Source organism: Morus notabilis, unplaced genomic scaffold (genome assembly GCF_000414095.1).
Source record: "Morus notabilis unplaced genomic scaffold, ASM41409v2 Scaffold745, whole genome shotgun sequence".
In the NCBI taxonomy this organism is placed as follows: domain Eukaryota; kingdom Viridiplantae; phylum Streptophyta; class Magnoliopsida; order Rosales; family Moraceae; genus Morus; species Morus notabilis.
The window spans coordinates 63,614-77,373 of NW_010357131.1; the positions used below are offsets into that span (position 1 = coordinate 63,614).

At 36.3% G+C, this 13,760-nt stretch overlaps 2 protein-coding genes across 2 annotated transcripts; one reads left to right on the plus strand and one right to left on the minus strand.

The window, feature by feature from the left end:
- Positions 1 to 205: 205 nt before the first annotated feature.
- On the plus strand, positions 206 to 5,387 carry LOC21393878 (transcriptional adapter ADA2b). The gene is made up of 13 exons (XM_010089335.2): positions 206 to 448; positions 895 to 950; positions 1,386 to 1,561; positions 1,946 to 2,011; positions 2,124 to 2,249; positions 2,338 to 2,410; positions 2,861 to 2,924; positions 3,004 to 3,059; positions 3,148 to 3,261; positions 3,889 to 4,102; positions 4,214 to 4,424; positions 4,552 to 4,812; positions 5,017 to 5,387. Exons 1-13 carry the CDS (start codon positions 396 to 398, stop codon positions 5,206 to 5,208), a joined length of 1,662 nt encoding a protein of 553 aa, XP_010087637.1. The 5' UTR covers positions 206 to 395; the 3' UTR covers positions 5,209 to 5,387.
- A 467-nt stretch (positions 5,388 to 5,854) lies between these two features.
- On the minus strand, positions 5,855 to 12,517 carry LOC21393879. The gene is made up of 6 exons (XM_024166384.1): positions 11,475 to 12,517; positions 8,569 to 8,648; positions 8,354 to 8,470; positions 7,358 to 8,176; positions 6,864 to 7,080; positions 5,855 to 6,684 (listed from the first exon to the last, which is right to left on the minus strand). Exons 1-6 carry the CDS (start codon positions 11,764 to 11,766, stop codon positions 6,311 to 6,313), a joined length of 1,899 nt encoding a protein of 632 aa, XP_024022152.1. The 5' UTR covers positions 11,767 to 12,517; the 3' UTR covers positions 5,855 to 6,310.
- Between the last annotated feature and the right edge of the window lie 1,243 nt (positions 12,518 to 13,760).

Below are 13,760 nucleotides of genomic sequence, written 5' to 3' on the forward strand. Positions count from 1 at the left end.
AATTAAAAATAATTTAAATCACATAATTTAAATCCTCTAATCAAAATTAAAAAAACAAAAATACGCAATTATATATAAAAAAATCCCCCAGTATTTTGGGCATCTATGCTACCAACCCAACATCAAAATCCTGAAAAAGGAGCCAAAATATGAAAATCTGGAAAAAAAAAACCATTTCCTGAGGACCTGAGCTGACCCATTAATACCCACTTGGAGCTTATCACGACAGAAAAATCATTTCATGTTTATAATCCAGAAAATTGTTTGTCTTCAATTCCTCGTTCCTGTTCTGTTCTTTTTTTCTTCTGTGCTTCGCTGAAGAAAAAAGAAAAAAACAACGGAACACTTTCGCTTGTACTGCTCGTTAGCTTGCTGGAGTTCAAAAATCATCAACAATGGGTCGTTCTCGTGGAAATTTTCACTCCGCTGATGAGGACCCCCATCAAAGGTCTCGCCTTTTAATTGAATTGTGTGCTTTTTTTTTTTTTTCTCTTTTTCTTTTGTTGCATTTGAATTGATATTTCAACTTGCATTTGATGTTCTTCCTGGTTAGATTTACATTTTTATTTTCTTTTCTCTTCCTTGCAATTTGATTTTTTCAGGTGTTAGTTTATTTTCTAGTTTGTGCTCAGTAGAATTTTCAGTGTGAAATTGAAATTTTAGAATAAAACAGAACTGGAATTCTTTGGTAAAACCCAAATGCACAATTCGCATTCTTCCTGCGTGATAAGTCTTGGCGTTGTTTTGTCATTTGGGTTTATTAGTATATAAGGTTTTATGTTGATTTGACCACACTAATCTTAATATTTTGCTATGGTTTAACCAATTTTCTTGTATTATTGGTAAAACTTTCATATTTGACCTGAAAATCCATTTTTTACTCTTGCCCAACAGGTCAAGGAGAAAGAAACACTCATCAAGCGGGGAAAATTCAGAATCTGCCTCTGCAGGTACTTTTACACCATCTTGTAATACGCCATTGAATTTGTTAAGAAGTGAATTCTGTGATTTATATGAACAGTTTATAAATGCCAAAACTTAAGGGGATTTGTTGGTGGTATCCTTTTTTGGGGGTAAAGGTTTAACTTTATTTAATTGTAATATTAATTGGCAAAATATAGATTAAGTTCATGTTTATTAGCCTGTCCATGCATTTTTAACAATATGGATAATTTTTTTCTCGCTCCAGGGGAAAAAAATTACATTATGGGAATGTTAAGTTCTTCTCTGACATTGGGTTAGAAACATACATTAGGTAACATACTGTATCAATATACTTGTTTCACCTGTGAAGAGCAGAAACATCATAGAGATTATTTTTTACAGCTATCTATATTATGTTTCAATTTTTCTCTCTTAAATCTTTCATTTTTTATTGGAGTCAGGTCAAGGAACGAGTGAAGGGAAGGCTTTATACCATTGTAATTACTGCGACAAGGACATTACGGGGAAAATCCGAATCAAGTGTTTCGTGTGCCCTGATTTTGACCTATGCATAGAGTGTTTTTCTATGGGAGCTGAAGTGACACCTCATAAAAGCAATCACCCTTACAGGGTTATGGTCCGTAATGTCTTTTTAATAAAAATCATTTTCCTTCTATGGTTTAGGTTATATGTAGAAGCAATAAAGCAGATTTTTGTGTCATGGAAGTTTCAACAGTTCTTTAACCGCTGTAAATTTTTGTTTTGAAGTTGAGAAGAAGTTTGTGTAAAACTATTTACTTGGACTTACCTCTTTAGATATTCAGCAACTTATCATGTTTGTACAAGGCTTTCTCATAACTAGAAAGCATATCTAGAAGACTGATTTCCTTTTCCCTTCCAATATCATGTCAAATAGTTTGTAGCTGAGTTTTAGAGAGTTATATCTCTTCTGATAATTGAAAATAAAGGAAATTACAGCGTTACTTATACTAGATGCTTTTTGTGTATTTTCATTTAACAGGATAATTTATCTTTCCCTCTTATCTGCCCTGACTGGAATGCAGATGATGAGATACTGCTTCTTGAGGTACTTCTCTTTTGGTTTCATCTCTCATTTAGTACTTAAGAAAAATGAAAATAACTAATGAATTCAGGTCTGTCGTTTATCCAACTTTTGTTCAATTATTTTCGTATATTAGGGAATCGAAATGTATGGCTTGGGAAACTCGGCTGAAGTTGCTGAGCACGTGGGGACAAAGAGTAAAGAGCAATGCATCAATCACTATACGAATGTATACATGAACTCCCCATTCTTTCCTCTTCCGGTATGAAACATTCTGAGATAGTTAATGCTGTTTTGATAATAGCAACTTATTGTGAAAGTAATCAAGTGTCTGAATGTATTTGTCCAAGGACATGTCTCATGTTGGGAAAAATAGAAAGGAGCTTCTTGCTAAGGCTAAGGGACAAAGTGAGGACAAGAAAGGTTAGTGAGAAATTTTGCTTTCTCTTCTTATTTCCCTTCTCTCTTTATTGTTTTCCTGTTTTTACTGCATCGTGAGATCTAATTGTTGTGTAGCCCTCGTTCAATAGAGAAAATCTATAATATTCATGGATCTGCAAATAGGATGATTGATGTTTCGGTGATTTAAGGTTATGGTCAATGACAGCGCGTATCCAAATGTGCCTCATAAGTTAATCAAAAATGGAGTTTATAATGCTTATGACTGTCTGACTGTTTCTTTTTCAATGTTAGTAGTTACTCTCTGCTAAATTTTAGAAAAAGATACTCAAGTTAAAATGAATCAGAATACCATGAATTAGGAGGTATTCTGGCTTCAGTTTGTATTGATTAGTTACTAGGTAGTAATGTTATTCGAAACTTTCTTTGTCGTGATAATTGATATTTCCTCTATCAAATTTTGCCACTGTACAGGGTTTCCTACTATTTCGGAGCTTAATTTGAAAGAAGAATCTCCCTTTTCTTCTGCAAGAATCAAGTATGGCTATCATTCCCCTTCGAGTTACTTATGTTAGATTCTTAGTTCACCTATCTTATTTCACTTTTCTTTTACTCAGAGTTGAAGATTCACATAAAGGTGGCTCAAGCCGTTTACTATCTGGCTTTAACGCTGGTCAGACAAAACACATTCTAGACTATTGGATTTCAATTCGTTAAAAGATAGGAAAGGTAGAGACTTATCTTAGTTTATTATATTGCAGATACAGAATCTGGGTCTCGTTCCAGCGGCGCAAATGCTTCAGCAGCTGCTCCTAACAAGAAGCCATCCAAGGGGACCCAAGTCAAAGATGCCCCTAGCATTGTAAAAGTTGAAGGTATGGTTTAATACCTTCACGTGTGATCATAAATGTTTACTATTTATCCATTACTTTTTACCCTTTGTCATCTGGACGTGATTACTTTCTTTTAGGAAAGACAAATCAAATATATCCAAGTCCCTAAAGGCAAGTAATTCTCAATGGAAGATATACGTGATAAAAACTTGTTCAAAATCCCAAAAAAAAATTTTCTCGAGATAAAATACTTGAAGATATATTTAAAAAAAAAAAATCAGAAGATAATTTTTAAAACTTTAAAAAAATAAATCTTCTAAATATAGGATAAACCTTTACTTTTTCTCCAAGATTTCAAACTTATTGTCCTTTTTTTTTCCCCTGAAATTGGATCTGAATATGTCAAGCTTGCACATATTATCTTCTTCTCAATTTTCAAACGAAGACTTGTTCTGCACCCAAAAGCTGGTTTTTTGAATTTCAAATCCTGCTGTCAAAAATTGCCAACTAAAAACCTAACAATATTACCGTTGACGTCAGTGACTGACTTTCTCAGCATCTACTCCCGGACAAAATTAGATGCTACAAATTCTAGTGAGGCTTCTAGCTTCCTATAACTCAATTTGGAAAAACTGTTAGATTATACTTTTCTTTTTGTGTTGTTGGCAGATCCTCCAGCGGACAGGGGTATGGGAAAGAAACCGGTTTCGGTTAATGAGGGTCCTTTGGTTGAGTTGAGTGGTTATAACCCCAAAAGGCAGGAATTTGATCCCGAATATGATAATGATGCTGAGCAGTTACTGGCTGACATGGAATTTAAGGATGCCGACACTGAGGAAGAGCGTGAGCTGAAGTTGAGAGTGCTGCGTATCTACTCGAAGAGGTAGGTCACAGAAAATTAATTTTCAGCTTTTTTATTTTTATTTTAAAAAAAAAATCTCCTAAACAATTAGATGTTTGTGGTAGCTCTAGTTGACGTAAAACTTATTGGCAGGCTTGATGAGAGGAAGCGTAGGAAGGATTTAATATTAGAAAGAAATTTGTTATATCCAAAGCCTTTTGAGAAGGACTTATCTCCTGAAGAGAGGGCGATATGCCGACGTTATGACATCTTCATGCGTTTCCATTCAAAGGAAGAACATGAAGAGTTGCTTCAGACCGTCATTTCAGAGCATCGGACAAAGAAAAGAATTCAGGAACTCAAGGTGCGATGCATTGTTGTCATCCACCAATTGAATTTGGTTTCTTTATATTCTTGTCTTGGTTGTGCTAGAATAAATCATTCACAACCAACTTATTCTCCGCTTATACACTGCACAATGTAATACACAGGAGGCCCGAGCTGCTGGTTGTCGTACATCAGTTGAGGCAGATACATATCTTGAACAGAAAAGGAAAAGGGAAGCTGAAGAAAATGCTTGTAGGGTAAAGGAAAGCCCTCGTGTTGGTACAAGCAGTCAAGGTGGTCCCAATGCGTTCATGGCCTCTGATTCCAAGGACACAAATTCAAGACCAACCGGACAGGCCGCTTCGAGCTCCGTCGTTGATATGGATATAATGGGCTTCAATGGTGCAGATCTACTGTCTGAAGCTGTAAGTATCCGATTAATCTGTTTTTTAGTTAGCTGGTCATCACTCGACGCTGCTTTTTCCTTGAATTGCCTCAACACTTCCATAAATGCCATGTCAGAAGCCTTTAGTACTAAATTCGTTGTCAACAAAATGTGAAGTACTTTAAAAATGGATTACGAATTTACGAAGGCTTTGTATGAACAATCTACTCTGATGGGTTGGCAGGAGAAACGGCTATGCGGCGAGATGAGGTTAGCTCCACCGATTTATCTTAAGATGATAGAGATTATGTCAATACAAATCTTCAGCGGCAACATGACTAAAAAATCCGATGCACATCATCTATTCAAGATAGAGCCAAGTAAAATCGACAGGGTCTATGATATGCTCGTGAAAAAGGGGATTGCTCAGCCATGAAAGATGAAACCATCTTAGCCCAGCCATTAAGCTTAAGCCATCTCATCATTCTTAATGCTTATCGTTTGTAAATTATCATCATTTTTATTCATTTTGTTAGAGAGAATTTGAAAAAAAAAAAAAAATGAAAAGCATTCTCATTTACATTTTTGACGTCTTCCGAGTTATAAGTATCTAATCCGCCAAGAATTTTGCAATCAAATGCTTATAAGAGAAGATGGTGGTATTCTTACATCGACAACCCGGCAATATCCAGCCACGTGATGATGAGATGACTGTCTCTCTCTCTCTCTCTCTCTCTCTCTCTCTCTCTCTCTCTCTCTCTCTCGGTAAGTAAACTTCTCTCTCTCGGTAAATAAACCTCTCTCTGTCTCTCTCTCTCGGTAAATAAACCTCTCTCTCTCTCTCTCTCGGTAAATAAACTTAAAAGACATCTTTAACAAACACTTGCCCAGCTACGACCGTGTAGTCACGTAAGGACAGAAGCTGAAGTAAAAGCATCCTCAAAATATCAGAAAAGAAGCAGACTATTCTGCAGTGTTGGCCCTGTTCGGGAGCAACCTGAAAATATTCACTACTTCATATAGGAACAATTGAAAGTGAACTCATAAATTCATACTGACTAGAAAAGAGAAGGCACATTTCATAAAGAACCAGAGTTTTATTAATTAACCAAAAACGAACTTCTAAGCTTTACAATTAAAACTCAAGAAGTCATGTCCAACTATAAAACTATACTCTGTAAACGAAAATACTATAAACTAATGCCGCAACGCCTGTGGATGCATGAACACTTTCCTCATGTCCAGCCTGACATCGAGTATGATTACATTTGATAGTTTTTTCTATCCCAAAAACACCCGAATCTACTAGCCACCAGATATATATTCCTGTACACCAGCCAATTCTTTTGAGGTTAGGAAAACTTTGGCACCATCCTTCAAATGCCCATATGCCAACGTCTGTGTTTTATCTACAAAAACAATGAAAACCTACGTCTATCGCCAAAACAGAAGACCCCCAACCCAGCACCGAGTTACATGGTAACTTTAACGGATTCCGCCGCTTCACGTTTCTCGATGACTGGACAAAGATCTTCCTCCTAACCTGACTTATCCCCATTCCCTGCATTAGCATTCTTATTGCCACTAAGATTGTTAACTTCAAACTTATTGTTGATAAAAGGACGAATTCCTGAATTGGTGGAATCCATCACAATCTTCAAACGATCAATGGAGCTGGCTAAATCAAGCAATCCCTTTCCTCGTCCATCAATAACCTCAGGATTAGAAGTCTTATGAATCTCAGACCCGCACATCACTGCACTAGCAGATGAGAGCTTTGTGCTGGAACTGACATTTAGAGGTATATGTAGGAGTATTTCTGGCTTTGTTTTTGTATCAACCCATCTGCTCCCATCCCAATCTTTGGAAGCCCTAATATCCTTTTTCTGGAAAGTCAAAAACCTCTTTTCACCTAACATCACAAAGAAAAAGTCGTCACTTACCATGACGCAAATTGATGCATACCTAAAATGTAAAATCTATACATGAATTCAGTGTAAATTGGAGGTTAAAAAACTAGTGCTCCCTTTTGAGGTACCGTGGCAATAATTTCATTCAATGCATCAAAATTCGCAAAATAGTACAACTTACTAGGAAAATAAACTTGCACAGTATCAGGTCCAGAAATTCCAACTCCAGTGATAAGACCTTCCCACCAACCATCACACCACCAGGCATCCACAGGTGCTCCAATCTCAACAGGAAAGTCTGTTAAAACTTTGGGAGGGCATGGCCGGATTGTCAGGCGGCCTGAGCATCTCATTCCCAGTTTATCAGGAGCCGCTACTCTAGATGCAGGTACCCACTCCTACATGTACAATGTATAATTGCAAGATATCAAATCCCTTTCCCTGGTTGATATTAAAGCAAATCATGCACATATACATTAGAAAAGGGTATTTGGGGCCATGGGCCTTGAAATGAAACCAACTAATATGGATTTTCTAATGCCTATGACGTTGGTCCAGAAAAAAGAAAAACAGTGTGACCAAACGTTTTTCCACAGCATCATAGACAATTCGTTTAAGTTTTCTTCTGTTTGGAAGCCAAGGGAACACGATAAAATTTCGTCAGCTTTTCCATACCTCTAAATTGCCCAATCCTTCTGCATCCTCCACATCATTGTATCGAACTTTCAGCTGCTTCTGAGATTTCTTCAAGATCTTACATTGAAACCAGCAGCCTCGGATGCCACTATCTTGACAGAGCAGCTCTATCCTGTCACCAACCTTGAAAGACACTGGAAGTTGGGACTCGGTTCCAACAACTTGGGTGACCATTTGTTTCCTTGGTAACCTAAGCTTCAACTTTGGGTATGTTGGTTCACCTTTTGTTGCCTGATTCCCAGAAGCAAAACTTCTAACACCAAGAGTCCCATCTTCAAGTCCTTGCTTTCCCTTGTAATTTCTGTTCCTCTTAGAACCCACTCTCACAGGATCATCAAGTGCAAATTCTTCCTCATCTTCCCCACCCAACTTACTGGACTTGCCTTTATGCTTGGGGACAACATTAGCATCTAGGGAGGCAAGAATCCCTTGATTCGAGTACCCTCTTAATTTAGCAAGAGTAAAGGGTCTAAGCTTGTTGTTTTTGAACTGTCGATAGCACATATGAATCCCCGAAGATGAATTATGTGCAACAAGGGCCACACATTTCTCAAAATGTTTAGGAGTCAAAACTGTTGCAGGACCATCAACACACTCTGCACTGATCACTTGGACATGAGATGTGATGAAAACTTCACTTGGATGTGGATTTAGCTGAGGCACATCTTTGACTTCCTGATTATGGTGAAACCAGCGCACTTTAACCTTTTTCTGCCCTTTCTTGTCCTCATACATATCTTCCAAGTAACCAAGGTATTGATGATCATCTAATGCCATTATAAATACAAAAGAATGGACCTGAGCATCAAGGGGAAAAAAAAAAAAAAAAAAACAGCAACAACAACAACAAACTCAATTAAAAACCTCAGAATGCAAAGAAAACTAAATAAATATGTCTTAGACAAGGAGACGACCACCACTATACAGATAAATAATCAATAACATAGCAGAAAAGGTTGTTGGCTTGTTGCTTACTTTAATTGTAGTTTCACTCCTACAAAAAGCTGGGTAATGCTTTAGCTGTTTGGCACAGATCCAAGCAACACCAGACCATTCAATTTCTGAATCTTGAACTTTCAATTTTCTTGAAACCTGGATAATGGAGAATGTAATGTTTATTACTATTATCATTTATTTACAACAACAACAACCAAAAAAAAAAAAAAAACCAGAAAGCAGAAAATGGATACCATCTGATCAGGCAAGAAGGTTTGATGAGCACTGGATCCAGACATTGACAAAGCTACTGTTGAGTCGTTTGTCGGTGAATCTATCAAGCATCATAACAACATTATTCTCAGTCCACAATCATCAAAAGTTAACGATTCGTATGCGCATTAGTGTTCAAAACGTGATGCAACAAGAATGATTCTATTGAAAACATTAATGGTAACGAGTTGGTTGTACACCAATGATCAAACGATGGGATGCTGTTACCATCTTAATCGGGAAGTAATAGTATAATTGATGATGCAAATCCAATTTTCATGTACCTTTTAAATGATAGACAGGCCACTCAGATTGAAATCATAATAAATTCAACCACAATACAAACGCTAAATGAATGTTAATATAGTAAATTCCTTAAAATTCAAGTTTCTTTATCCTTTTTATTACTTTTTGTTTTCCTGCTCGAAATTCTTTGGTAATACTTATGCCAAACAAAGGCTTATGCAAAACGGGAAAAGAGTCAAGAAAAGAAAAAGGAAAAAGAATAGAGGAATTAAACAAAAAGGAACTCTTTTTTGCTCAACCAAAAAAAAAAAAAAAAAAAGGGAATTAAAAAAAAAGGAACCTTTTTTTTCCCAACCAAAAAAAAAAAAAACATTTAACTGATCTTTGACACAAAGTACATTCCCTTTAAATCGGCATCGCAAATTGCATATGTTATTCAAGAGCCAAAAAAATCAAAAGAAAGCAAGCTCAAAGAAAGTTTTTAAGTTTTTTTTCCTCTTAGGGAATCATCTAATTGCTTTGAAACTAGTCTAACAAGTTCTCACATAAGTTGATGAATGCATAGGATGTGTTGCATCCAACATACAAAACACGTTTCTTTAGGGCACATCCATAGCTGATTAGTCCACTGGTAGGTATGACCAGTATTGCACTGTTGAGATGAACTTTCAATTTTCAGGATTCAATGAAAAAGGGGGGAAACCTAGATTTAGGGTTCTAGAGTTTCTTTCCCCCTACACCCGGCCAAAAAAATGTTACATTCTAAATTCCGAAAAGCAAAACAAGCATTTCAGTCCCAGATTTCAAAAAAGAAAAGTTGTAAATGTGACAAACGGGAAGAAGATAAATCCACTATGAAAAATTTAATAATAGATAAATGAACTGGGGTTCAGTGGCGTACCCATTCCCTCAACGGCGCTTGAAAATCCTACATAAATGTAACTAACACGAAGAAGATAAAACAATTATGAAAGAAATAATGATAAGTACACAAACCAGGGTTTGGTGGCATACCCATTCCATTAACGAAGCTTGAAAATCCAGTCAACTGACTCATAGCAACTACTCTCTCTCTCTCTTTCTCTCTCTCTCTCTCTCTACCCTTCCTCTCTTTCTCTCTCTATATCTCCCCACTCTATCTCTACATATGTCATATGCATTTATATAATAAGATAGATTGATATTTTGTGGCAGCCTTTAAATGCTGAAAAAGAAAAGGAAAGGAGATTTAATGCGACCGAAGAACACGCTAATAGCGCGTGCTTGCGGAAAATGACTGCAAAGAGACACGTAATAGCCACCCTCTCTTTCTTAAAAAGATGCTAAAACACAATCGCCAATAAAAGTAGGTTTATAAATTATCAAATTATTGAGATACTATTTCTTTTCATCAACGCAAAAGACGCAAAGAGCCAAAACAACTGGGCCTGCATAAGATCTACTACAATGGTACTTATGCAAGAAACATTAAATTCTATCTGACATAAAATCAACCGGCTATGCTTCATTAATAAACGTATCATATCCTCAAGATACGCACCCTCTGTGCCCACAATATCATAAAGAAAAGAAAATTTATCAGTAGGTTTTGTAAAGGACACGTATTAAAAAGTTGATGCATTAACAAATTAGAGAAGCAAGCTATAATGGTGTCCTAGTTTGAAATTCAAGAAAAGGTAGGCATTCTATAACCAGGATAACATTTCAAGTCTTAAAATCTTCATAATCTCGGACAAATATCACACTGGAAAAACACTATACATTGGTGCTGGACAAAAAAATCGTTGCCTTAAACTAAGGGCCGTGATATTCATACATCAAGTCAAGTGAATTCTAGTGACAGTAGCTAACATGTACTTAAAAACAACTTACAATGTGAGTATTTCAATTGAGAACTTAGGATAAGTAATAGGTATGCAAGTTTTTTTATGTAAAAAATATAAAATAAATGATAAGCGTATTAACTAAGTATCCCACCTTAAATGATGAAGATCCCACCATAGGGGTGGATGGGAACTGTAGGAGCTCCACCCTAGTAACCACTAGTATTTTTATATGCTATTTGAATCTCCATCAAAATTGTGCTTGGCAAGAGCAGTTTCTTTCAAGTACAAACTATTGATTCAACCCTAGAATGCTATGCACATACAAGACCTTGCGTGAAATTAATACTTCAATACACATCTACTTTCAAGAAATAAAAATCATAATCTTTGACCAATAAGTTTAATTTCATATCCAAAGAACTCTATATTCAATCTACCAAACTCCACAACCAAGATCCTATATGTGAAGCAATTTCCTAGATGTGTAGCTAAAATCGCGCAACATCCACTAATTGCGAAACTTAAGCGACAAAAAGGGCATGATTGCCACATCAAGTAGTTATCCTATGAAGGAAACAAAACTGACTTAAATGTTTATCCATGCATGCAATTCGTAATCCTAAACCTAGCGTCTCGAGCACGAATCTGTTCTCTAAGGAGATTTCTTTCTAAACAACACATTTAGGCAATGCATATAATCAAATTCCACGACAATGCCCGAACCATTAAATGTACTAATTCAGTCTAAAATCATAAAAATCAAAATCCCAGAAATAAAATAAAGAAAACTGCATTATACAATAATGAGAACGTACTTGAGAGCTCTTCCGGACAACGCCTTGAGACCAAGGAAGTGAGCCACTCCACAACTTCTCTTCTGGCTCGCCATTTCGTGCAGGCATTGACAGATCCTAAGGGGCCATAAGCCTGCACAAACTCTTCGGCAACGACATACATCATGTGCCTAATGCTCCTCTCAGTCCCTATAACAGCAAGAACCAAATCCTCGGATGAATCCTTCAAAAAATAGTGAACCACGCGGTTACCACGCTCATGGCACAAAATGTGTTCTTCCCATGCCACGAAACCATGATCGTTCCCAGGCATCGCGATGTTAGAAAATCCCCAAATTTGATTTTTTTTTTTGAAGAAGTTTCTTTCTAATATCACATTAGCTTCGAATTTCCAATTGCCAAAACCCTAAGAATTTGCTCTCTTAAAACCCAAAACCTTTCAACATAAAACTTAAAGACTACATGTTTGGCAAAATCAGTATCGGAGAAATGCAAAGCAGCTTAATCAACACGAAAATACAAAAAAAATAATAGTAATAATAATAAGGGAAAAAAAGATTATATATTTCTCTCTCTCTGCAGAAAACAGCCGCCAAGGAAATGAGTATGAAAGCAAAAATAATTTGAAAAAGCCGAAAATGAGACGAAATAGAGAGGACTAGGATTCCATAAAACCCAGAACCAAAGTCCAAAGAAACGAAAAAAAAGGGGAACTCCCTCCAACACTCCGCAGAGCTGAAACGCCTGCGGCAGCTAGAGACCAGACGATTCGAATGGCATTGACATCGTCGAAACGGTTCGTCGGCGGAGGATACAAAGGGCAGAGCAAAAGGCTTTTTCTTTCGTTGATGGTCTGAACAAGGGGCGAAGTGCAAAGGAAACGAGGTTTTTGGTTTAGAGAGAGAAAGAGAGGTAGCTTCTTCCCCTCCTTGACGGTGAAACGTTTCTGAACATAGCTTAGAGAAGAAAGAGACGAATGAGAGAATTCTAGAGAGAGAGAGAGAGAGAGAGAGAATGGCGGAGTTAGGGCAGGTGTTGCAGAGGCTGGGGAACAAGGGCGGAGAGGAGGCACTCCCACGACATCTGGTGAAAGAGTGAGGCCGAATAAGGAAGGAAAATGGGGAGGGGTAGAATCGGAATCTTGTGTTTGTTTGGTGGTATTTTCGTACCTCCGGTAGAAACATAACGTTTTTCTTGGGGTTTTTTCTTGGCTTTATTACGTGGCGGATTCAGACGCTTTCACGGTCGGTTTGCCTCGGTCAGCACAGAATCTAATAATCTTCCTACCAAAATTCTTCTCCCTACGACGCCGTATTAATGACGAAGCCAAATTGCTTAATTGTAAGTTATAATTCGTACTTCCCTAAAAATAAATAGATAATAAATAAATAAATAAAGACTGATTTGCCTAAAGTCTTATTCCTATCAGTATAATAAGAGCTAGATTTTTGACTGATCCCGTACAAATATTGGTTGACGTTGAATTTAATCAAAATTAAATAAAAATAATAAAATATGTAAAAGTGTCTGGATTTAATTTTTATCTTAGTGGACGTTTGATTCATAGATTTAAAATCATAATTCATAATTATTTTTAATTTATGTGTATTTTTATGAGAGAAAATACTATAGCGAACAACGAACTATAATTCGAATCATGTCATGAATCTAGCAACTAAACAACCTATTAATGATTTTAAAAAGCATACTCCTTTAGTCACTTGCATTATTGCTATAGAAATATTAAGCCCCATCTCCAAATTATCTTTAGTCCAATTTTGAAAATTGTGCAACAAATATTTGGCAATTAAGGGGACATTTTCTACACCTACCATTTCTACCCACCTACTACTCAGTAGTCCTATTCTTATTGTCGCAGTAGTGCTGATTGTTATTTTGTCTCATTTATAGCACCGTTAAGAATGTAGCAATATATATATTTAGATTTAGGGGCATCCAAATTTTAGTAATTAAGAAAAATGAGTGTGGGAATGTAGCCGTATTCAGACGAATAGTGAACCTTAATTTATAAGAAAAATGTTACATTTCAGAAACCTTTTTAACTCAGAACGTCATAGTTCCATGGATCATAAGTATTGGTAATAATTGACATGATTTTAATTTTTCTCAAGTGATTGTTATCACAACTCTCCATTTTTTCTGTTTCATTTTGTTTTTTTTTGTGAAATTTATGTTACAAGTTCTCGTGGAAATACAACATTTTCTTTGGATAATTCTCTATGAAAGGGGAAAAAATATTTAGAAGGAAATGCAAAATGGTTAAAAAACAAATAACTAGATTTGTGT

Bases quoted from the DNA above. Each gene is read 5' to 3' on its own strand.
- LOC21393878 (XM_010089335.2), top strand. From the start codon at position 396: ATGGGTCGTTCTCGTGGAAATTTTCACTCCGCTGATGAGGACCCCCAT. The intron at 951-1,385 runs GTACTTTTACAC...TATTGGAGTCAG, and splicing joins TTCAGAATCTGCCTCTGCAG to GTCAAGGAACGAGTGAAGGG. The intron at 2,411-2,860 runs GTTAGTGAGAAA...GCCACTGTACAG, and splicing joins ACAAAGTGAGGACAAGAAAG to GGTTTCCTACTATTTCGGAG.
- LOC21393879 (XM_024166384.1), bottom strand. From the start codon at position 11,766: ATGCCTGGGAACGATCATGGTTTCGTGGCATGGGAAGAACACATTTTG. The intron at 7,081-7,357 runs GTATGGAAAAGC...TTGTACATGTAG, and splicing joins AAGGATTGGGCAATTTAGAG to GAGTGGGTACCTGCATCTAG. The intron at 6,685-6,863 runs GTAAGTTGTACT...TTGTGATGTTAG, and splicing joins TGTGCAAGTTTATTTTCCTA to GTGAAAAGAGGTTTTTGACT.